The following is a 23,425-nucleotide window of genomic DNA, read 5'->3' as shown; positions in this document are numbered from 1 at the left end:
AAAAATCATTAAAAAAATCAAAATTATATCTAATTTTTAGAGATATCCATATTCATTACTTTTATTTATTATTAATCCATTTTGCAGCAAAAGAATATTATGTTGTTAATATTAACAATCAGTAAATTTTTAATAAAAATTATCATATTTGTTTTTCTTTTGATAATATCAACCGATTATGAAGCTTTTGCTATTTGGATTTGCTCTATTTTACTATAATGCTGATGATATTCTTGCTTAAAGTAGTATGTGTAGCAAGTGAAATTTCACATTATTAAAGATTAGAAGAAAATGTACATGATATGAAAAAATGGTTATAAATTATGCTGAATCAAAAGAAATTATGGTCTGGCATTTGAAGGAAAATAGCAAAACTTATTATTCATTAAATTGATATAAAGTTCCATTTTAGTAGACTTTGCAAACAATTGCATTAATAAACATAAATTGTAATAATGTGTTTATCAAATTTTTACGAATTTTAAGATATCAGATACTGCAAGCAAATAAAGCCATGAGCTAAATCTTCAATTTTTCAACAATTATTTTCAATTTAGTCTACTAATATAAGAACCCAAGCAGAAAATGTAATCCAATGAGATGCAATAAAATTATCTTATAGTACTTTTTCTCCAGCATAATGAGAAAATAATTTATGATCATAACGATAACATCATTTCAATTTCAAATTGCTTTTTTCTTTGTTAATTATTTTTTAGAAAAATTAGTTGCCCATAAAATTTAATGAGAACGGATTTGGCGATTTCAATAAATTAATTGATATTCCTAATATTTGAAATTAATTTTTATCTTTCTAATTAGTTTTTTATAGAAATTAATAAAATTAAAAAATTGAGACTGATAACATATGTATTTTCAAAAGAACTTCAATTTTTTTTTCATTGAAAATTTAAAATTGAGACAATCTCAAAAATTGAAATTTTTTTTAAATTCATTTATCACAGCTTAGGAAGGAAAGTAGAAATTTATGCTTTCTGTACTCACAAATTCTTTTAAATCAATTTTAGTTGTCAATAATAGTTTAATAATTTCTTTTTTAAAATAAACTTTTAAGTCTATATCTCTTTTCTCTATTTTAATATATGCATATAGAAAAGATTTTAAAGCATATTTAGCTCTAAGCAAAAACTGACAAATATTTTCCAATTTAACATGGCATTGGAACTATGCAGTGCTTTATCCATAATAATTATCTAGTTATTTTTTCCCCATAAGATGCAGGCAAGTAAACTAAGAAAAAAATCATATTCAGACATCTGCTTTTATTTTTTTTAAATTTCGTGCACAGAATCAAATACCTGCTGCAGTTTTCATTATATTCACCATCGTTCAATGAATAAGTGTTCAAATTTGTGTTTCTTCTGAAAAGTCTAAAAATTAGTTCTTTGCTTTTGATATGTTTTTGCCATCAGAATAGCAGTGTTTTCCTATCTAAATAATTAAAAATACTTATCTTTATATACTTTAATTATTAAACACATCTGTTCTTCCTAAAAGATGTCTTTAAAAATATTTGTTTGAGGTTTGTTTGCGTAATTATTCAAGACGTATTTCTGTAATTTCATTAGAAGATTTCAGTTTTCAGTGAGCTGGTGGAATTATCAACTGTTTATATGTAGCTAATTTTATCCAATTTCAGCAAGTTTAAAAAATAAATTTGTGTACCATATCTCCTTATTCATATCTTCATAAATATATTTTTGTATTCTATCATTAATGCTTATCTGAATGCAAAATTTATGTTTTTTCAAATTATAATCACAATGGCATTGCTTTAACACTGTTCAGCTTGGTATTTTATTATAAAATAATACTGAAGCATATTTGTATAAAAATATCTTTATTTATAAATATACACTATACAAAACAAGTATTTGGTATTTTGCAATAAAAGACAAGCCACAGATGAAGATTTACAAATTCTCTCATGATATAATTAATTTTACTGACTTTTACATAGTATTTTCTTTATCTTGAAAATATTAATTACAATATGATTGAAATTAAATGCATATATCTTTTAAGCAAGCTTCTTCACTTTAAATAGTGAAATGTATTGCATTACTTATTAATTTTCTTTTCTTTTCTTTAAAGCATTTGTCCAAGAAATAAAGAATTAATTTTTTAAAAATAATAAACTCTTATTTTCCATAAATCAAAGTCTAAAATCATATTTATAAAAGTCAATAAATAAACGATAAAATTATATAAATTAAACATTTAAAAATGAAAATAGTTTTATATTCAAACTTTTCATTTCTGGTGATTTCTATAATTACAAGTACGGAAGATTTATTCATTGTAATTTTCTTGTAAAAATATAACTTGAAATGATACATAAGTAATCCTATATAAAATCTGTATTTCATTTTTTAGTGCATTCTTTCTTTGCATTTTATAACAGTTTTCTCAAGTGGATCATAAGATATTTCAGTATATTAGTTCATCTAAAAGAAGCTAGTAAAAAAAAAAAAAAAGTCATATTAATTAAATGCTCAATCCATTGATGAAAAATATGACTACACATAAATGACAGACACTTAAAAATGAAAATATGATCTGCCTACTGACTAAATAAGCAGGTGAAATTTATCACAAATCTGTTCCAAGCTGATGCACAGGACTTCTATCTGACTTGTAGGTGTAGAAATTGATGCTACTCGTTGAATAGCCATGACCTATTGAACTAACCTCTGGAATTTGACGACGAGGAGATGAATAAATTTGACTATATTCTGGAGTCTGACGGCGAGGTGATGTATAAGGTTGACTTTCAGGAGTCCTCCTTAAGGAAGAAGTGTAAGGTGGATTAAATGGACCATAGGTTGGATTATATGGATAATTAATATCTCCCTTCTCGTGTTGTGGTGGAAAATATATTGTATCATAAAGTGAAGAGTTTGGATCCACTTTGTTTACATATGAGTACTTGCTTGATGTTGTTGAATTTGTGTCCGACATATCCTTTGGTTGAATTGTTGAACTTTCACTGGAGTCTGAATTTTTATTCTTCTGCAAGGTCTCGTAATGTGAGATCAGGGTACCTGCTGTCCAAGAATTGACCGGACTGATGACTGACACATTTAGAGCATTGTTGCTTTGACACAGTGCATCACGTGATTCTGCTTTGTGAACTTCCTCCAAAGACGCCCCCCCACCAAATTGGGAAAGGATTTTTTGGCGTTTTGCTTCTTCCTCTTTTTGATTTTTGCGTCTACGAGCACAGTAAAGGAAAAGGATAATTCCGATGATGGCAAACAAAAACAGAAAACCAATAGATAATCCTATAGCAAGCCTGAAATTGTCGCCGTTTGGTTCTTTGCCTTGATGAAAATCAGTAGGGTCAGCTGTTATGTCCGTGATTGAAGGAGTTGTGGGTTTAATAAAAGGCATGAAAGGTGCATCATAATTGATTTCAACAATATTCGAAATTTCAGAGAACTTTCCCTCAGAGTTTTCTGTGCACATAGCCAGATAATATACTCCACTCGTTGCATTTATAGGTTCAATTATAAGACTTTGGTAAGATCCAGCATCAAGTGGTTCCAGTATTTGACCATGAATGCGGAAAATGTCAATAATTAAAACATAATCAGATTCAAAATTATTCAAGGCATCATCACGGCTACTGAACATTCTTAGTTGGTAGTCAGTGGCTATAAAATAAAAGAAAATTATGTAAGAAAGAGTAAATGTGTTTTAAGTAGTAACTTTGTGCAATATCAAATAAGCTTTTATTATTCCTTTATAAAGAAATTACAAGTTGAAACTTTGTTATAATTTTTAAATAGTAGTATTCAAAACAAATTTCAAATATCAATATAGAAATTGATAAAATATATATTTTGATATAAACTGCTGGATGTTGCATAAAGCATGTTCTTAAAATATATTAGCGAAATAAAATTTCTAATACAGAATTGTATAACAACATTTCTGCAAAAAAAAAAAAAAAAAAAAAAACTAAACTGGATTGGACATAACTTAAAACTTAACTGGATTGGACATATACTTAAAATGTCTTTAAATGATAATACAAAAATTACTTTGACTTAGGCACTTGGTGGAAAGCAGAAGGCCAAAGTCCAACTAACTCATGGCTATATAAGAAATAAAGTCTTTTGGATAGTCAATTGGGAATGTGCTTAGAATGCAGCAAAAGACCGGGTTAAATGTGCAGGTTAATGCAGTTGTGGTCTCCTTCATGCACCAATTTGATGCAAGGAGAAATGATGATAGTGAATAAATGATGCCTTTAATATCTTTTTATTCAAAATGCATAAAAGAAATTGGTAGCTTAATATTCAGGGGCGAGGGTTTACTGATGCCAGGAGATCCTGTTTTAAAGGGTGTTATCAGGGCAAAGCAAGCAAGTTCTAGATATTCTATACAATACCAGACTGCACATCGTAATTTGGAGTCCTTGCTAGATAACAAGATGGGCATCTAAGCCCAGCATTTCTTTCTTGAAATTTTGCACTCTACGTTAGTAGGAAGATAGTTACATGTATGGATTTTAAATATAAAGGTAAATTGAGTAGTTCTACCCTTTGGATATTGAGGCTCAGGCAAAAATATGAAATGGGGCCCACATTTTTTAAAAGTGACTAAATAAATAAAATTTTAGGAATATATGCAACATTATTCTTACTAAAATAGTGACATTTTTTTTATTTTATTCCTATTAGCATAATATATTTTACAATATATTGTGCTGCGAGTTCAGTATTCTGAATTCCTTACAATATCACGAAGATATCTTAACATTATTATAGGACATTTTGTAGTAATAGGGTTACCGATTTTAACATAAAAGGAAAAATAATATAAATTTAATTTCCCATCTTTATTATCTCACTTTAAGTTTCCGCATAATATATTTTCAGTGGAAAGAAATTTTAGCCAGTTCTTAAGTTGGATTATCTTTCTAGTCCTTTCTGATCTATCTAATATTTTCTCGGTAGTCTGAGCCATGAGTCTAGTTGATCAGTCTCAGACATACTATTAAAATCTGAATCTTAATATAGGACCATCTAATCTAGAAATCAAAACTCTCCCACCAAGTCATTGTGGTTATTAAATGTATTTGAAAACTGGAAATCAAATATAAAGGATTAATCAAGAATAAGTGTTAATTTCTGTGTTTTCTTTCACTTGACAATGCATTTTATTTGCAGTTTAAGAATTTTAAATCTTAAAATTTCATTAATACAGTCATTACCTTGCCCATGGTCATAATTATTTCCAGGAGCTGTCCACTTTAAAAGGTAGGTCATTCTGTTCTTTAACATCAACACTTGTTCCACTCGTAGGTCACTGATCCTCCTTGGTGGAAAACTAATCCTTGCATTTTCAGCTGCTACATAAAAGCTTCCATAGGTTGCAATGCGCTTGAACGGCCCAGCATCGTAAGTAATTTCTGAAGGATAAGAACTTCCACAGCACCGGAAAGATTTTGAAACTGAAAACAATTATGAATTATTGAAAAATTCATTTTTTAATCTTAGCAGATGTTTTCAAGATTAAGATAAGTAATTTTTTTCATTTCTCTGATTAGTCATTCATACAGCTTTATTCCTTCAGATTGGAAATTAACAGAAATGCATATATAACTCAGTCAACAAAACCTCTACCTCAGTTACAAATCAATGAAAGACACAGTGGCTTTTTAAATTTTTATTATCTATGGTTATCATGAAATTAATAACCAACAATAGAAATGGTTATCATAAGAATAGATTGTGTATTTTGGTGATTAGAATGTACTTATCCTTCGTTCTGAATTCTTTGGCTACTTGTAATTGGTTTATTTCGTAAATACATAATATGACGGTCTGATTTAGTTTAGTTATATTAACGTCTCCTTTTTTAAAGCAAAACTTGGGCTATTTTGGGACGGACCTCCTAATTTTGAACCATGGTCAAATAACGAGAATGACACCTGAGAGGGCACCCCTTCTCCAAACTTCCACACCACACCACACCATATAGAGGATGTTTGACCCCGACGCATTTAAAATGCAACATATCTACTTACACGACGGTTGAACGGTTGACGGTTTCAAGTCTTGAACTTGAAACCGTCCGGTTCTGAAGCCCAGACCTTACGACCAGGCCACCGAGGCCCATGACTATCTGAATAATTGTTTGAAGGGAAAGAAACGAAATCTAGTATAAATGGAAATTTTAAATAGTGTATAATCAGTGCTAAGTTTTCAGTTGATTAAGTTTTATGATCATATAAATTTTAGAAATGGGTTAAAATAAATCTAGGTATCTATACTTAATAAAAGGAAATGTGTATTTACAATGTCTAAATAAATCTAGTATTTACCGCATTGAAATTGTCAGACAGATGACCGTAATAGTGATTCAATGCAACTTCAAAATTAATTTAAAATTTAATGTGGAATTTTTTTTCTCTTTTTCACGATTTTTAAAAGGTACATATCAATAATATCTAAAGATTATGGGTGGGGGGAGGGGGGGGGGTCTGCTGACCTTTAAAGAGAACAAACAACTATTTTTTTTAATTAAAAAAAACGTGTTTTACCCTTCTCATATGATTTACCGAATTTTTAAAATTTTTTAAACTTTATTTTTGATTTTTTTTATAGTATATATATAGTAAATTTTATAAAAATAACTTTTTTTTTCTCCTCTAAAGAATTTAAGAACTGAAATTTTGGTATGCATACACATACACAGTGGTTTTCTATGAAATCGAGTTTCAAATCTTTAATGCGGCCAGACTTTAATCGGCGACTTTTCCACTAGACCGCCGTGATCTTTTCAAACAAAGAATATTCAATACGAATTCAATTTTTATTATTATTATTAGACGTCGAAATTCATCGACAACGAAGCAATTAATAGACAATGATAACTTTTTAATTTGTTGATCCTTTTAGTTCTATAATTAAAAATGAAATTAATAACTAATTTTTATGTTATTGAAGTCCAAAGTATTGAACAGATTGTTCTCGCAAATGATATAAAGAGTAAGGAAAGTTTGAATGTAGTTTTGTGATAATTAATTGAATATTTAATATTTTATGGATAAAAAAATTATGTTTTTATGAACAGAAAATATTTTAAATGTTTACATATCTATTGAATTTAAAAAAAAAAAAGATTTTTCAATCATTTATTTGCTTAAGATCTGTTGCTCACTATGTTCAGATAAATTTAAAACTAAATGTTCCCATAAATTATATAAACTGGCAATTATTTTGTAAAAATCGTTTGGTGCAATCGATAATTTTATTTTAATTAAAACACTAAAACTGCAAACAATAAAAAAAATTTGTGTATTATATTTTATGTAAAAGTATTTAAAAAATATTTAAAATTTAATTAAAAAATATTAAATAAAATATTTTATCTCAGGCATTGCTATATATCATTTAGTCTCAGAATAAAAAAAATAAAGGCTTCTTGGAACACAGCAGTTTATTTTGGGATTACCTGCTGACAATTCTCCAGATTGATTGCCGGAAGTAAATGATTCAGCTACTGTACTTAAAATATAATATCCACTTCTTGGCACTTCAGAAAAATAACGAGAAAATAGTCCATCATAGGCGGTTATATCAGGATCTAATAAAGTGAGGGGTAAAGGTTGTTAGAATGCCATTCAACAATAAAAACGAAAATAGAAATACAAATTATTACTAAAATTCACCTCCATCTCCCTGGTCCATGAGATCCAATCTGACTTCTTCCCCTGATTCAGGATGGTATAGGATAGCAGACACTGTGGTATTCAAAACAGGTAAATGTTCCTTCTTCACTTCCGAATAAAAAGTTATAGGAGGACGGTTTGGCAGCATATCCTAGAGGAAATTTATCCTTTAATTTTATTCAAGGATAAAAAATATTTTGTTGTTCTTTGAATCAGGTATAGTAAATGAAATAATATTGTTAAGAATCTGTGAAACTGTTTCTCGTCATGTTAGTCTTGTAGTAAGAAAGAAATTTATTGATTCATAATGAATGCTTAGCATTTGTTTAACAAGAAATATGAAGTTTCTGAAAAATACAAGAATTATGGCCTATCTCTATTATGGAATCCAGATTTGGAGATTCTTCTAGTTTTCACTCCCTCTCTTCTTTTTGAACTCGGTACAGAAAGAAGATGAAAGTTTTGTTTGCTTGTATAATAATTATCCTATGTGATTTCCATTGGCTTCATCAACACATCCATATGATAGTCCATTCAGTGGTGGATTTAAGCATTTCATGGCTTTTAAGTAATGTACTTTATGAGGCTCTTCTTTTATGAAATTGGTAAATTTAGTTTCCATTTTAACATTTAAAAAATAGAATAATGATTTATTTCAATTTACTTTTTATATTTTGAAAACTTACTTTCTGATTTGGGTTTAAATGATGCTTTATTTGTGCTCTTATTTGTAATTTTATGTGCATCTTTGGAAGCCAGCTGTTTTACATTGAATAGCGGCTGTGATTAATTTCAATTAAATCATTGATGCATAATTTACGATTCTCTCAAAATATTTCAAACATCAAATTCTGAATTAGATTAAAAGGTGTGTTATCTTAATAATCTTACTCCTATTCTGTTTATGTGAAATCGAATCCTGTGACAATATTGTGCCATTAAAGGTTTAAGTGTCTAGATTCTCTATTTCAAACTATGTGCTGTTCCTCACAGTAATATAATATAAATTTCTAATTCTTCACATAGAAAAATTATACTTATTATTTGTACAGTCTTTCTAAACTTTTAATAATGGAAGAAAAAACAATTAAATATTTAATGAAAAAATGAAAATTATTTAATTTCATTGCAACAATGCACTTTTGTTAAAAATTAGGCAAAAAAAAAAATTAGAATTTATTAAAATCGGAAAAACGTTGTACAGCCATTAAATTGTCATTAAAAAGAAATTTTTAATTGAAAAATGTTTTAAAAATCAGTTTTATGTAGTAAATTTTCAAAAGTTACTGCAGAAAAAAATTTGTTTCATTTCTAATTAAAATTTTTAAAAAGCATTCCAAAGTACATATTTCTACTTTTTAAAGTATATATGTGTTAAATCTGGAAATTCTTGATTTAAAATGTCTGTTTTGTAGGCGCAAATACTCAGACACTTTATTATTTTTGTGTTTTACACCTTACCTTTGCTAATGGGTACAATGGGTTACGACCAAAAAGTACCAAGAAACAATTTCGTCAAATTATAAAAAATATATTCAAGTGCATTATTATTTATTATGAAAAATTTTGAAAAAATTTCAGCTGTATAATTTGATAATTGAAATCGTCAAATTGGCGACATTTTTTCTTGGCCCTTTTTGGTCATCATTACAACCGACATGTATAGTCTTATGATACAACATATAGCTTTTCCCATAATACTATAGCTATCACATGTCACAGAAATTATATAATGTGTATCGATTAAACATCTATATTATCAATATCACACAAACCTTAGAGGTCTCCTCTATATTAATCAAACGTTTATATTATAAATATCACACAAACCTTAGAGGTCTCCTCTATATTAATCCAAGTTTTCATATTGATAATTCCATCTTTCTTCGAACCAGAAGCTCTGACAATGACTACAGTTGGCTTATTAAAGTCGGTTCTTCTCTCAAATGTTAAAGACCATTCATTGGACTGATGGAGAAAAAGAAAATAGGTTATTGATAAGTTATTATAGCTCTTAATAAATTTTCATTGAAAAAAATTGAATACTAAGAACAGCATCCAGTTTCTCTCCAAGCACTATGAAATGTGGGCTAATCCTCTGAAAAAAGTCGCCAAAATTCCACCTACATGAATGGCCACTATATAATATATTGTCAAGTTTAATATATTTGGCGAGAAATCTTCAAAAGAAAAATTTGACTTTGGCGACCAGACACTATTCTTAAATCGGGCCAATTGAATTTTATAGTAAACATTAAATGTTTGCGAGACATCCATATATTATCGCCAAATGCAAAAGTTCAAAATTTCATATGATTGAAATCGACTACTTGGTACTTCTTCATATCGAAAGTGGATGTTAACCCGCCAAGATCGAAAAGCAAGATGGTTGCTAAGTCAACAGTGCAATAATGTAGATTGAATTATAATACTGGCCATAGTTGATATGCTCTGGCGATTTGACGGGTATTTAGATTTCGCTCAAAATTAAATTTCCGCTGTACGACCTTTTTTTATTATTATTATTATTTTTTTTTTTTTTTTTGACAGTACGATATAAAATGACCGATTTAATTTTGTTGCAACACATAGGATCAACACAACAGATAGGAAGTAATAATGTTCTAGATATTCTAGCTCGAACTATTATTTACTCCCATTCATGGGAAATTATTTTGATTTTTACTGATTCAGGAATGAAGTATACAAAGAGAAAGTATCGTTGTCATCAATCAGCGGCAGTGGTTTCCGAAAAAATTTCTCGCATATCCTCTAATAAAGGTGCTGTGAGAAAGAGAACACCTTGCATGGTTTTATCTTACAATAGTTACGAAATATTAATCTTTGGTGTGAAATTATCATTTTTACTGAATCTATAGAGTAATCTTTGGCGAGGGTTTTTTTTTTTTTTTTTTTTTTTTTTGCGATTACCCAGTAACAAGCGGAAATGGAATTTATGTTTTAGACGCGTTTTTCCCAATCGATTGAGAAAAAAAAAATTTGACACAAAACTGCGCTCTTTAATCACAAAATGCCAAACCAAATTTGATGTATTTAAGAGTTTGTGTTTTTGAACTATCGCGTTTACATGTTTCTTAAAGTTCAGACCGTCATATGGCCAGCCCTTGTTGGATTTGGCACAAAATTTGATATGTATTTACTAAATATGTTAAATCTATTTATCAAATTTTATCCATCGAACTCTCTTCTTTTTGCATTTATCGTGTTAAGTTATATTCGAACAGCTGAAACAGACAATCTTCCTCTGAATGGGTGTTGCCCAAAATTTAATTCTACAAATTTTGTGTAAGTACCATATACCAAATTTCAAACGTCTAATTCAAAGTTTTTTTTAGTTATCTTTGTCACAGATAAACAGAGGGACATTCAACAAAAATGTGTTTTTCGAATTCGGACAGATCTAAAACGTGGAGATTCATCAAATTCTCGAGTTCGAAATTTTTTTGACGATTACAATATTTTTTTTTTATACTTCGTACCTCAAGATTTCGATTAATCTCTTACAGTTTAAGGATTTCATTGAAAGGGAAGTTTAAGCTTGGAATTATGTCTATCTATAAACAAGATAATCCATAAACGTTAGAAAATGAATATCTGGAATATGGTCTTTGCACCAAAATTGTAGATTTCTCACAAATTTTAGATAAAATTTGTTTATTGGAAGTCTGCTTATGTTCTCTTCCAAATACATGCGAACACGTTCATTCAGAAACATAATGAGCCGAAGTGATAAAATCTGGTACAATATTTCGTCATCCATATTGTAAATGCTTATCAAATTTTGGTGTTCTAAAAAACATTTTTGGACATATTTTTGTCTGTGAAATCGATAAATCCAAAATGCTTTTTAATTACAGCGATAAATTTTAATATTTAATCTATAAAATAAATTTGTAAATTTCTATCAAAATTTGGAGAAGAAAATGACAGATTGTCTAAGTATAATAAAAGGTAGAAGGAAAAACAAAGCTAAACATCTTCCACGACGAAAGAAATAGTCGTACATTTGAAATTGTCTTCGTAGCACAATAATACCTAATATTTCGTTATGCCCGGTTAACATGTTAATGTTTAATTTTAAAGCAAGTGCTTCAAATTTACATACTAGCCGCTTTTAAAGACCAACCAATTTGCAGGGACATTGATTATGTTTAAAATATTGTATGTTGAACTAAATGTTTATGATTCTCTCAACAAAGAGAGAAATTTATTTAATGGAGTTGAATCCCACGACGTCATAGTGTGACATTTAGAGCTTAAATTTCCGATTTATTTATTTCATATTGTACATAGTATTTTGCATTAAAGTAATTTCACTTTCCGTTTCCTCAAGTAAACTGAGCTTTAGCAGAATAGCAGAATTATTCCTACCTAGCTTTCAGTGATGAAAAGAAATCAGGTCTAATTAAGTATTTGAAGAAATAATGAAAACAGTTTAAATTTCATCGCGACATTGCAAACTTTTGTTGAAAACTACGCAAAGGGGAGGGGGGTCTCTATAATTTAAATTTTAAAATGGTGTTAATGCCAAATTTGTGTTATGATATTTTCGGGATTTACGACGGAAAAACGACTATATTATGATCAATTTGTAATTAATTAAAACTCGGTTTGAGGTATATATTCTCGTTTCCTATCTATATCATTTCAGTAGATATTCCTATGATAACTTGCCCTTCAACACACACACATACACACTCATTTTATTCTATAGAGCTTTTTAATCAGGAAACTTAAATAATTTATCATAAAACTTTTAATAATAGTGAGTTAATTATAACATTTTTTATAAATCTCAGATGAAGAATATTTGAAATACCATACTTCAAGCCGTTATAAATAATATATATATATATGTTTTGATTATAATTAAGAACATGGTCGAACCTTAAATTGAACCAAAACAAAAATCTCTAAATTCATAAAATATTTTCGCTAACCGTTAGATCTTAATCATGTTTTATACTTTAACTGTAATAATACCAAATTATGTTATATGTTAACTATAATAATTTCACATGACGGTCATAGTATGTTCTTGAGTCTAATTTTTTTTTTTTTTTTTTTTTTGTAAATAATTATAAAAGCATTGTATGTCTGGTTTCATAAAACGCTTATGATTTATATAATTTAATATCGTTAGTAATATAATGTTTTTTTTTCAAAACAAACTATCAGTTTTTTTTCAAAAAAAAAAATCGAAGCACATTTACCTTAGGATTTTTTATGGTGAAAACATAAGCAGGAATCTTTATCTTGTAAGAATACGAAGAATGCCCAGCTGAAAAATTTTGATTTCCATTGCTGAGAACTGTTTTGTCTCGAATGACAGGGGGACCCAATAAAAACATCGGGCCTGTCAGAAGAACTTGGAAGTTTTCCATACTTGGGTCACTTTGGAAAGATAAGGAACATGTGGTACAATCATCCTTAGTAAAGGTTTTCTGTTCTACCTAAAGATTTGAAAAAAATTTTCAAACTTCTTCTCAGTTCTTAAGATATCAAGCAGGAAAAATATACAAAGAAATAAATTAAAATTATAAACAAGTTATGCCAACAAACAAGAGACACCTTTAAGACTGTGTCGCAATTTTTAATCTACCAATTGTTTTTGACAATCAGCTTGTCCGCCGAAAATACTAACTTTTCTGGATGTTAAAGGGTTAATATGTTTGTTATACATTTATTAAAATTTCATCTTGTTATTCAATAAGACTGAAATATAAATACGTACGTACTTATTATTACATAAGAAAATTACGTACTTATGTAATAACTACATATCATTGGCGAACTTTTGGCTTAGGTTCTTGTTATTGGCGAACCTAATTAATATGCTAACATGATATCTTTGGCGATTTTTTCAGTGATTGCTGGTACGCGGATAATACACAAGTGCCAAAAATTACTACTTCTAAAAAGAAACAATTTTTTCTTGACAAAAATTTTAAAAATGATTTACAAAAGCTCAAGTTACACAGAGAAAATTAAATTTTCTGTGTGTATCTTTCTGAATGAAGAAATTTCTAAATCTATACATTTAATGTAAGTGGTATAAAAATCAGTCACATGTCAGATAGAAATGTGATTTTTAAGGCGAAAATTATTTTACACATCCTGTTACGTGAATCCGCGATCTTTGAAGAAGCAAGTGATAACTCAATTCGGTATCGGAATTAAAAATTGAAAAACGTTGTGAACAACAACTGAAACGACTCTGAACTATTTTTCTTTCGGAAATGCAGTCATTTAAATCTAACATGTATATAAAATAACTTGTCTTGTTGTAGAAACAAATGTTATAGTTATTTCAAGGAGAGTAGTTTCCAATCGCAGTAAAAGAACCCGTGTACCATAGGCGTGTACACGACACAATCGCAGAAATGAAAAAAATTACAAAAATTTAGGGAAATTTTTTAAAAATTTAAATAACAGTTTTTGAAAATAAATAATAAGTTACTTACCAAAACGTGATTTTTATTTGTCCACGAAAACGATTCATAAATCGATCGAAAGGCCTCATAGATTAAAGTAAGACTTGACATGCTGTTGCCACTTTTAAAATCTTCGGGTATATAGAAAAAAGAACCTCCGGAAACAAAGGTCAATTTCTGCAGAAGTGGGGCAGCTTTCAATCGTTTTCTAAAATACAACACATGCAGCACGACTTTGTTTTTCTGGAGAACATTTTCCAAGTTCGCCACACGAGATTCGTCGATGTCCGTTGCGGATATGACCACTATTTGACCTTGAGAAATTTCTGAGTTCATTTTCAGGGTCTGAAAAAAAAAAAAAAAAAAAGAAATATGCATTCTTAAACGAAATGGTGTTAATTTCGTATTAATTATGTCACATTCAAGCATTTCAATGTTAGAAAAAATTTATAAATGAGTTTTTAATGTTTCATACATTAGTGCTGCAAATTAATATTAATTAAAAAAAAAAGGAATTAACTCATTTGAAAAGTGAAGTTGGAATATATCTGTTTATGGTTCAGAAATATTCAGGTAAACTTAAATGATAACACAGTGTAGAAATTCAGCGTTTAGAGAGAGTTTCTGCGAAGACCAGCTTATGATCCAGCTAGGAAAAGGCCTAGAGTTGCAACTGACAACATATATATTAATTTTCCGTTTTTAAAAAGACAGAGAATTAGTTGCACTAATGCCAGTCTGGGGGGGGGGGGGTTAAAGTTTATTCAAAATTAACCCTGTTTCGAATATAGATTAGCTATGATTTGCTACTCACTTTAAATTTCTGGAATTTTTTTAATTTTAAATAATTAAAAATTAAAGAAATCAGTTCTCAATAGAAAGGATAAATAAATTTCTCAATAGAAAGGATAAATCAGTTCTCAATAAATTTCTCCACCCCCTTCCCCTAATTAGTTTAAATTATTTCATTATTAAATTTGATCAAAAATATTCTACGAATTACGACGTTAGAGCTTTATGCTCTTGTCTAAACTAGTTCAATTAAAGTTTCTTTTCACTTAAATCCGCACATTATAAGTTGCAATGCGAAATTAGGATGTGGAGGTGATAGAGTCCAGCTTGTTAAGATATGAAACTCTGAAACACCACGTCGTTGCCGTGTTTCGACAGATTTCGTTGAACTTCTGCAACCTTCCATTACAGCCAACGGTTGTCCCGGTGTAAACAAGATCTGAGTTGACTTATTTGTAAGGAAAAGTATATAAGTAAAGAAAGTAAGTAAAGTTGTAAAAAAAAAGTATATAACTCTTTCACTGAACAGAAGAATTAAAAAACAGACCAAAATAACCGATATCAAATTTAAAGCTCATTTGTAAAGCCTCCTCTGTAAAATATTCAATCGAACAGAAGTATTAATTTAGTTTAATTATATTAACTTCCCGTTTTAAAGCAACACTAGGACTATTTTGGGATGGACCTTGTAATTTCGAATCGCGGTCAGATGACGAGGACGGCACCTGAGCTGGCACCTTCCCCCTTTCCATACCTACATACCACACCAACGGGAAGACTTTTGGACAGATTTAATGTACACCAGACCCGCTTACACGGCGGTTCTTCGGTGGAATCAGGTCACGAACCTGAAACCCTCCGCTTCCTAAGCCGATACCTTACCACCAGGTCACCGCGGTCAATGAATAGAAGCATTATAAAAAGTCTAAAATAACTGGCACTGAATGAAAAGACCCACCTGTAAGGCCTGCTCTATTCCACAATGTATGCAAACCTCTTCTTCGCCGTATTGTTCGGGGAAGGCATCGATGAGTTGTTCGGCATCTGCAGGAGTTTTGACAGTCACGAGTAAGGGGTTGTTTCTATTTTTCAAATTTTTCAGTCCTACCACTGAAAACTCTGGAAGATTGTAGAGCACAAAATACGAAAAAGCATTACGCACCATATCCAATCTATCCTGAAAAGAAATTCATTTTTCAGATGCTTATATTATCGAGGGGAAAAGAAAAAAGAAAAATAGCATTTTATATGAATTTGATAAGAGGAGGAATCAATCTTCGTTTAGAGCTCTTTAGTTGTAAATTAAACCTTTAAAGGGCCATTTTTTTCTAGTCATATTATGTTAAAATATTTTTAGGCTTGAAATTAGAATAAGAAAAGAGATTCATTTAGCTTATTAGATAAATTTAATTTGATTAATAATTAAGTAACAAATCAAGACACATCATTTTGTCTGAGATAAAGAACTGAAGCATCTAAGTTTCTGACTCATTTAAAAAAATGTGTCAGAACTTATGACAACCTACATAATTTCATACAAAGATTGATAAATTTGGTGGGAAGCATACTTCCCATGGCCCTAGAACGGGTTAAAAAGAAATCTAATTTTTTTCTTTTATAAACTTCTCGAGAAGTGTCAAATATTATTTGAACAATTAAATTTTGGTTTCAATCGACCAGGAAAAAAAAAAGCGTCTAAAATATATATTTGGTTTTCTGGTACTTGTATATTAATCGCATGCCAATGATTAATTGTAAAAAAAAATGCAAAAGATTGTTTGCTAATAGATTTTTCTATAGATTTTGCTATTATTTCTATAGATTTTCTATAGATTTTGCTAATTATTTTTCGACAAAGAAATTAGGTTATTGCACAGGTTCCGGTTTTCATAATTATACAAAGAAGCATACATTTCCCACGTGCAAGATTCTGAAAATAAAAATCTAAGTATTCGGGCCTTTCACGACTTTGCTCGAAGTCCAAAATTTTAAGGGGAGTAATATTTTTATTACAGAATAATGCAATTTTGGGCAGACAATTCCCACTCATTATTTTTAGTGCACTTTCATTTCTCAGTTATTTATTTCCATTTTTATCGTCTGCAATTCACCATACGATATCAATTCTCAGAAGAAAATAAACGTATAAAATTCAACATATATATTTCGTTTTCATAGCTTTATTTTATGCTATTCTTGATTCAGTTTCGCAGATGCTCATTATATCATGGGCAACGCCATGCTGGTTCCGCTACGTATGATGATATCATTTATACTAAATAAATACTTACTTCCAGAAGCATGGCGTTTGAAGTATCAACAGCTACAATTAAGCGCACTTCAGGTTCTATCACATACTTGAATATTACTGTATCTTTCACATTTCTTACTCTCTTTATTCTAAAAGAATGAGAGGGAGAAAAAAAAAAAAAAAGCGATGCTTAATGAAAATTTAGTTCGAGTTTAAAAAAATAAGAAACGTTGTGAATCACATTTAATATTTAATGCATCATACGTGGGTATACAACTTACGGTTTCAATTTGAAATCCGCATGCTGTGATATTATATTCCACGTGCTCTGTTCTCTGCATAAGAGATTTTGCTTCGACGGGGCGTTTCTATTGTGAGGATGATTGTCATCGTCACAGAAATGAATCACCTGAAAATGAGTAAATATTGGTTACTTTTGAAAACTTTAAATTTTTTTTGTTTAAAATAACTGTATTAATTTAAGCAATATGAGGTGTTAAATACAATTTCATTAGCCGTGGATCAGAGTTTAACAAGATTAAACATTCATAATACTGTATTAAATATTCTGTATTCTCCGCAACAGACGAATCATTTGGTTCAAACATTGAATCACTAATTTGAATCAAGATTCGACTCATCGTACAGCACTGTGCTATATAAAGCATTACAGCTTCAAAAATGTTAACTAGTGCGATGGATTTGTCAGAGACGTAGCAACAAAGGAACAAGGGATAGATGGTATAGGCACCATGGGGACAAACATTAGTGGTCTTACCGTTTTTTTTTTAAGACGTATTGCAATGTCATGTCTTTTTTTCCTCTTACGAGATGAAAAATTAAACTACTCAGCACACTTGTCAAAGGAGTAGCGACAAAGTGACAAGTAGATATATGGATGGTATAGAGGTCATGGGGACAAACATTAGTGCTGTTACATCACTTTTTTAAGAGAATGAAAGGAACGTATTACAATGTCACGTCTTTTCTCCTCTTACGAGAAGAATTGTGGATTTAAAAATTAAACTGACTCAGCGCTTTTGCCAGTCATAGTGATCAAGGGGCAATGGGTCGCTGTTACAGATGATCATGGAAAATATCTTAGGAAGTACCCTGGGAATAAACATTAGTGCTCTTATATCACGTTTTTAGGAGAATGAAGGGACGTATTACAGTATGGCGTCATTTTTTCTCCCTTCTTATTAGAGAAACTATGCATTTAAAAATTAAACTGGCGCAACACACTTGTCAGAGGCATAGTGACAAAGCAACAAGGGGAGGTATAGATGGTATAGGCATCATGGCGACAAACATTAGTGCTGTTACGTCACTTTTTTAAGAGAATGAAAGGAACGCATTACAGTACCATGCCCCCCCCCTCCTCTTACGAGAAAAACAGTGGATTTAAAAATTCAACTGGCACTGCGCACTTGTCAGGCATCGCAATTAAGGGACAAGCGGAGGTACAGATGATCCTGGAGTTACTTTAGTTCTATTAACGTCACGTTTTAAAGCAGCACCAAGGCCATTTTGGGGTGGACCTTGTAATTCTGAATTGGGTCAGATGACGAGGACGATACCTGAGCTGGCACCCCCTCTCCAAATTTCTACACTACACCAGAGGGAGGACGTTTGGCCCCGACGGATTTAACGTGCCCCAAACCCGCTTACTCGACAGTTCTTCGGTGGAATCGGGTCTCGAACCTGAAACTCACCGGTTCCGAAGCTGAGACTTTATCACCAGACCAATGTGACCTCAAATAAACGCCCTGCAGATAAACATTAGTGCTCTTATGTCAACAACAACAATATCCTGATTAAAATATAATCTTTCCCCGGCGAATACTCACCATCGTTACGTCATTGCCCAGTGTGTTCCCATGAACATAAATAGATTGTTTTAAAAATAAACAGCATTACACAGATAAGATAGCAAGTTATACCTGAGGAAGGTCTGTTCGGCTCATCAATGACGAGGTCACTTGGTTATTTTTGCCGTAGACCGGCACCGGATTACAGAACTCTGGCTTCTCCTTAGATGTTTGTCTAATGAAAAATACAAACGTTTACACATTGTACATAACACATTGTATTGAATTTTTTGATAATACAATGGCAAGTTTCATACCTTAAGTTATAGACGATACTCTTATCAGCACAATCATTCACTTTGGTTGTATTAGATCCAGGAATGGTATAGCAAGCAGGATAGAGGGTGTCACCAGTGAATCCATTTTCATCAAAGACTCCATATCGGTATTTCGCCCATTCTTTGACGAATGCTTTTGCTATTTGTAAATAGATGATAGAAAAAGATTAAATCAAAATTATCAAGAAAATGCAAAATAATAAAAGTTACAGAACATACAATACAAAATATAAATATTACAAATATAATAATAAATTACATTTGTTGTATGATCCATAATAGAAAGGATTATTGCATACATTTAATTAACTTCACATTAACTTACTGGTGGTGACCAAACATGGTTTGAGTAATAATCATATTTTCGAACTAAAATTCAGTTGATTGTTCTTAAGAGGGAATAAATAAATAAATAATAACTTTTGGGAAAGTCAGCCATCTGATTCTTCGACCCGCCACGAAGGCACGCGGATTTAAACCATAAAAACTGAATGACCAGACCGCCGCAACAGCAACACTGGCGGGAACTGTGGTTGAGTCTTAAGGGCCATCACCGGCCACGGTACAACCCTCCCCGAAGGAAGTACGTCCCGTCATCGATGGGCGGAGTCAGATTCCCCCACCTATTTGTGTATCCTCCAGTGTGGCGACATCCAACCACCATGCCGGAAGCATCTCATCCTCATTTCGAGGTGCCCCCCTGGGGGTTATAACTTTTGGGAAAATATTATGTTCATTTCAAGAAATGAAATAAAATATTTTTTCAAATGATGTAAAATTCAAATCTAAAGAGAAAAACAAAAATGCTCTTGATCAAAAGATTCAAAGGTAATGATCAACAAAATATAAATTCAGAAAAATTACAGCATGCGCATAAATTTAAATATGACACAAAAGCTACTAAAAGTTTCTGAAGTTGATAAATTTGCACAACGCTGCCAATAAATCTTTAATATATCAAAAAAATTAAATAAATGACGCATATTCTTTCAATTTAAACTTTAAGTAATTCATATATTAAAATAAAATTTTGTTTTAAATCAAAGAAACATAATCCAGGGAAAAAGATTCATATTTAAGAGGGAAATTTAAAATTCCATTCGTCTAATTTACAGAGAATGAAAAATCAGAGAATACACTCCGAAATTTGGTAAACGATTGCAGCGCCATCTCAGTTGTTTTGCTTGTACAAGAACTAAGCAAAAGCCGCGAATTTTCGAAACGAAACCGTCATTCATCGCCATATTGAATGGCTTTGTGTGCTGCCTATTGTTGCTGAAGGCTGATACAATTCCTTATTGATTTATATTTTATATTAGAAATTATTATTTTGATTAGATTTATCTGTTTTCTGCATACTCTCTTTTATATTGTCTGTCTGCTGCTTCTCTTTTTTATATATATTTGTTCTATGTACTTTTTTTTTTTTTTTTTTTTTTTTTTTTTTGTATATTTTTAGAATGAATGTGAGAATTGAAAGTTCCGCAACTCGGGAAAAAACACTAGATAAATTAAAATGCTGTCTGTGTTCCAGAAGCCAGTACGAAATACCTGAATTGACATTATCCAAAATTTCTTCGGATGAGAGCAGATATACTTAGAAATTAAATTTAAACGAAAAAAACATTACAATTAACTTATTTAGAGAACATGGTAAACTTCCGTTTGTGCTGCTGAATTACTGTTACATTTTATAACTTTAGTCGTATAAAATAATATTTTTAACTATTTTTCGTTGGTTTCTTATTCAGTTTCTTTTATCAGTTATTTTGATAGATTTGATGCTTTAAATTTCTTATTGTTTCAAATCTAATTTCACCTTCTCTGTGGTTTAACTCCTTGTCTAATCTTAAGATTCGTAGAAAATGTCTACTTGCCTATTTCCGAATGTAATGAAAAAGATTTTTAATAATAACCTTCACTATGATACAGTATCAAAGTAAGAGTTGGAAAAATTCATCTATTATCTTTGACAAAGGCGGATTAAGTTTTTGTAAGGCCCCATTTCCCTAAATTTCTTAAAGAATATCTGAAATGTTGCACATTAGGTATATGCCTACGTTACAACTTCTTAATAATTACATTTTAAAATGGTATATTAGAATTCATTGAATTATTACTATATCACTTCATTATAAAAATTAATCTGATTAATCTCTGTTAAAACTCTTTGATTTCAGAAGTTTATATATATATATGTAACGATATTTTAAAATCTGATTTAAAACCTAATTATTTTCCTGATTTTTATCTTAATTTAGCCCATATTAACTTCATTCTAAAATGTTCTCTTATTTCCCGATTCAATTTCACTTTTTTATTTAATTAATTCTACTCGCGCTCTATAAAACTGCTGATTTCTGCATTTCCTCAACGTTCCGAGGGAAGGGCTAAAAATGCTTATAACATTCTTTTAAAAGATTAACAAGATCTCTTTTCTTAAATCGACACATGTCAAAGAAATCCCTGCCAGAATCTCATAGTAAAATCACTGAAGGGAAAAATTTCCATCTCTTTTGATCTTATGTAGCAATGTAGACTGATGTATCTTTTATAATCGTTTGTTTCTTGTACAAATTATGCCTCCCAGGATGATATAAATCAAAGTTAAAATTTCAAAAGTCTCTTCTCGGCGAAGCATCTATTAAAACATGTTTACATTATATATATTTATATATTAAATATGTGTACATTTTTACTGTAGCTACCATTTAATGTGATCACTTCAGCATGGGGTTTTATAACATTAATCGAATGATATCCTTTTAAACCAATCCAAATCGTTCTAGTTCAGCTAATAGAATATGAATCCATCTCATCGGGAAAATGAGATCAGAGAATTTCATTGATACAAAGCGAATAACAACAGCGCTCGCATTAAGCGGCTTCCACTATTATCAAAATTTAAGGATTTTTTATACGAAAGAAAATTCAATTGTTTTTAGTATAGTTATTTTCTGCATTATTATTGAATAAATATTATTTTTCTATACAACATTTTGATAACATTTTATTTCTGTACATTAAATATTATTTCCTGTACAGTGAGATTTACAGCTCTAAAAGATGGTTAATTTAATATTATATTTTAAAGTATGATAAAGTTGAAATAATAAAAAAAAATCATAAAAAAATAAGATATACTGGTACTTTTGAAAAATCAATATGTCTGGTCCCTTTTGATCCCAAGGCCCTAGCACGCACCTGCTGTGCTTTGCCTTTCATGCACCCCTATACCATTTCAAATACAAGACAAAGATATGGAAACTTAGTATCAACTACTTACTTTATCTAAAGTAAATAAGATGAAAGTGCGAATCATTGTCATTTTTGCAAGTGCCCATTGTAAGGTTTGTCAGATTGATTTACCGTCAAATCTAGAGTACAGGTTTTTGAAATCTCTTCAGATATGAAAATTCATTATAATTCGGGGGGAAAAAACAGTTTTGAAGATTTGAAGTTTTTTTTATCGATAATAAAGAAACGTGTGTGTGTGTGTGTGTGTGTGTGTGTGTGTGTGTGTGTGTGTGTGTGTGTGTGTGTGTGTGTGTGTGTGTGTGTGTGTGTGTGTGTGTGTGTGTGTGTGTGTGTGTGTGTGTGTGTGTGTGTGTGTGTGTGTGTGTGTGTGTGTGTGTGTGTGTGTGTGTGTGTGTGTGTGTGTGTGTGTGTGTGTGTGTGTGTGTGTGTGTGTGTGTGTGTGTGTGTGTGTGTGTGTGTGTAGTTAAGGTTGACACTTTAAAATACAAATCTTTTGAATAGGAACTACCAAATTTGTTACAAATATACTTTGGTCGTTAAGAATGTACACATCAGGGAACTTGTTTTCTTTGAAATTTTAATTAACTGAAAATTAAGCAAGATTTTTTGCCTTTTTCTCCGATAATTCTTGAAATTATTTTTGCACAAGAATTAATTTTACACCATTTTAAAATTTAAAAAATTGCCTTTCTAATGAAACTAAATTAATTGGCGAGTAATTTTTTTTAAATTGACATTTTTAATTATTTATTATTTTTTCGCTTAATTTTCAACAAGACTTCATTGTTTATCAATTATTTAATCGTGTGATTTTA

At 30.4% G+C, this 23,425-nt stretch overlaps 1 protein-coding gene across 1 annotated transcript in view; it reads right to left on the bottom strand.

The window, feature by feature from the left end:
* Window positions 1-1,925: 1,925 nt before the first annotated feature.
* LOC129961771 (calcium-activated chloride channel regulator 1-like) overlaps window positions 1,926-23,425 on the bottom strand; it is a 44,252-nt gene continuing 22,752 nt past the window's right edge. Inside the window, exons 3-14 of the mRNA XM_056075334.1 lie at window positions 19,332-19,491; window positions 19,147-19,249; window positions 17,485-17,612; window positions 17,244-17,352; window positions 15,911-16,129; window positions 14,191-14,505; window positions 12,940-13,179; window positions 9,536-9,673; window positions 7,706-7,856; window positions 7,489-7,620; window positions 5,243-5,482; window positions 1,926-3,677 (exon numbers count right to left, since the gene is read on the bottom strand). Of these exons, the coding sequence (XP_055931309.1) occupies window positions 2,614-3,677; window positions 5,243-5,482; window positions 7,489-7,620; window positions 7,706-7,856; window positions 9,536-9,673; window positions 12,940-13,179; window positions 14,191-14,505; window positions 15,911-16,129; window positions 17,244-17,352; window positions 17,485-17,612; window positions 19,147-19,249; window positions 19,332-19,491 (2,999 nt within the window). The 3' untranslated portion in view covers window positions 1,926-2,613. The remainder of the gene's footprint in view (window positions 3,678-5,242; window positions 5,483-7,488; window positions 7,621-7,705; window positions 7,857-9,535; window positions 9,674-12,939; window positions 13,180-14,190; window positions 14,506-15,910; window positions 16,130-17,243; window positions 17,353-17,484; window positions 17,613-19,146; window positions 19,250-19,331; window positions 19,492-23,425) is intronic.

Source organism: Argiope bruennichi, chromosome 2, assembly GCF_947563725.1.
Source record: "Argiope bruennichi chromosome 2, qqArgBrue1.1, whole genome shotgun sequence".
NCBI classification, from domain to species: domain Eukaryota; kingdom Metazoa; phylum Arthropoda; class Arachnida; order Araneae; family Araneidae; genus Argiope; species Argiope bruennichi.
This window is presented reverse-complemented; position numbering and strand designations above follow the sequence as displayed.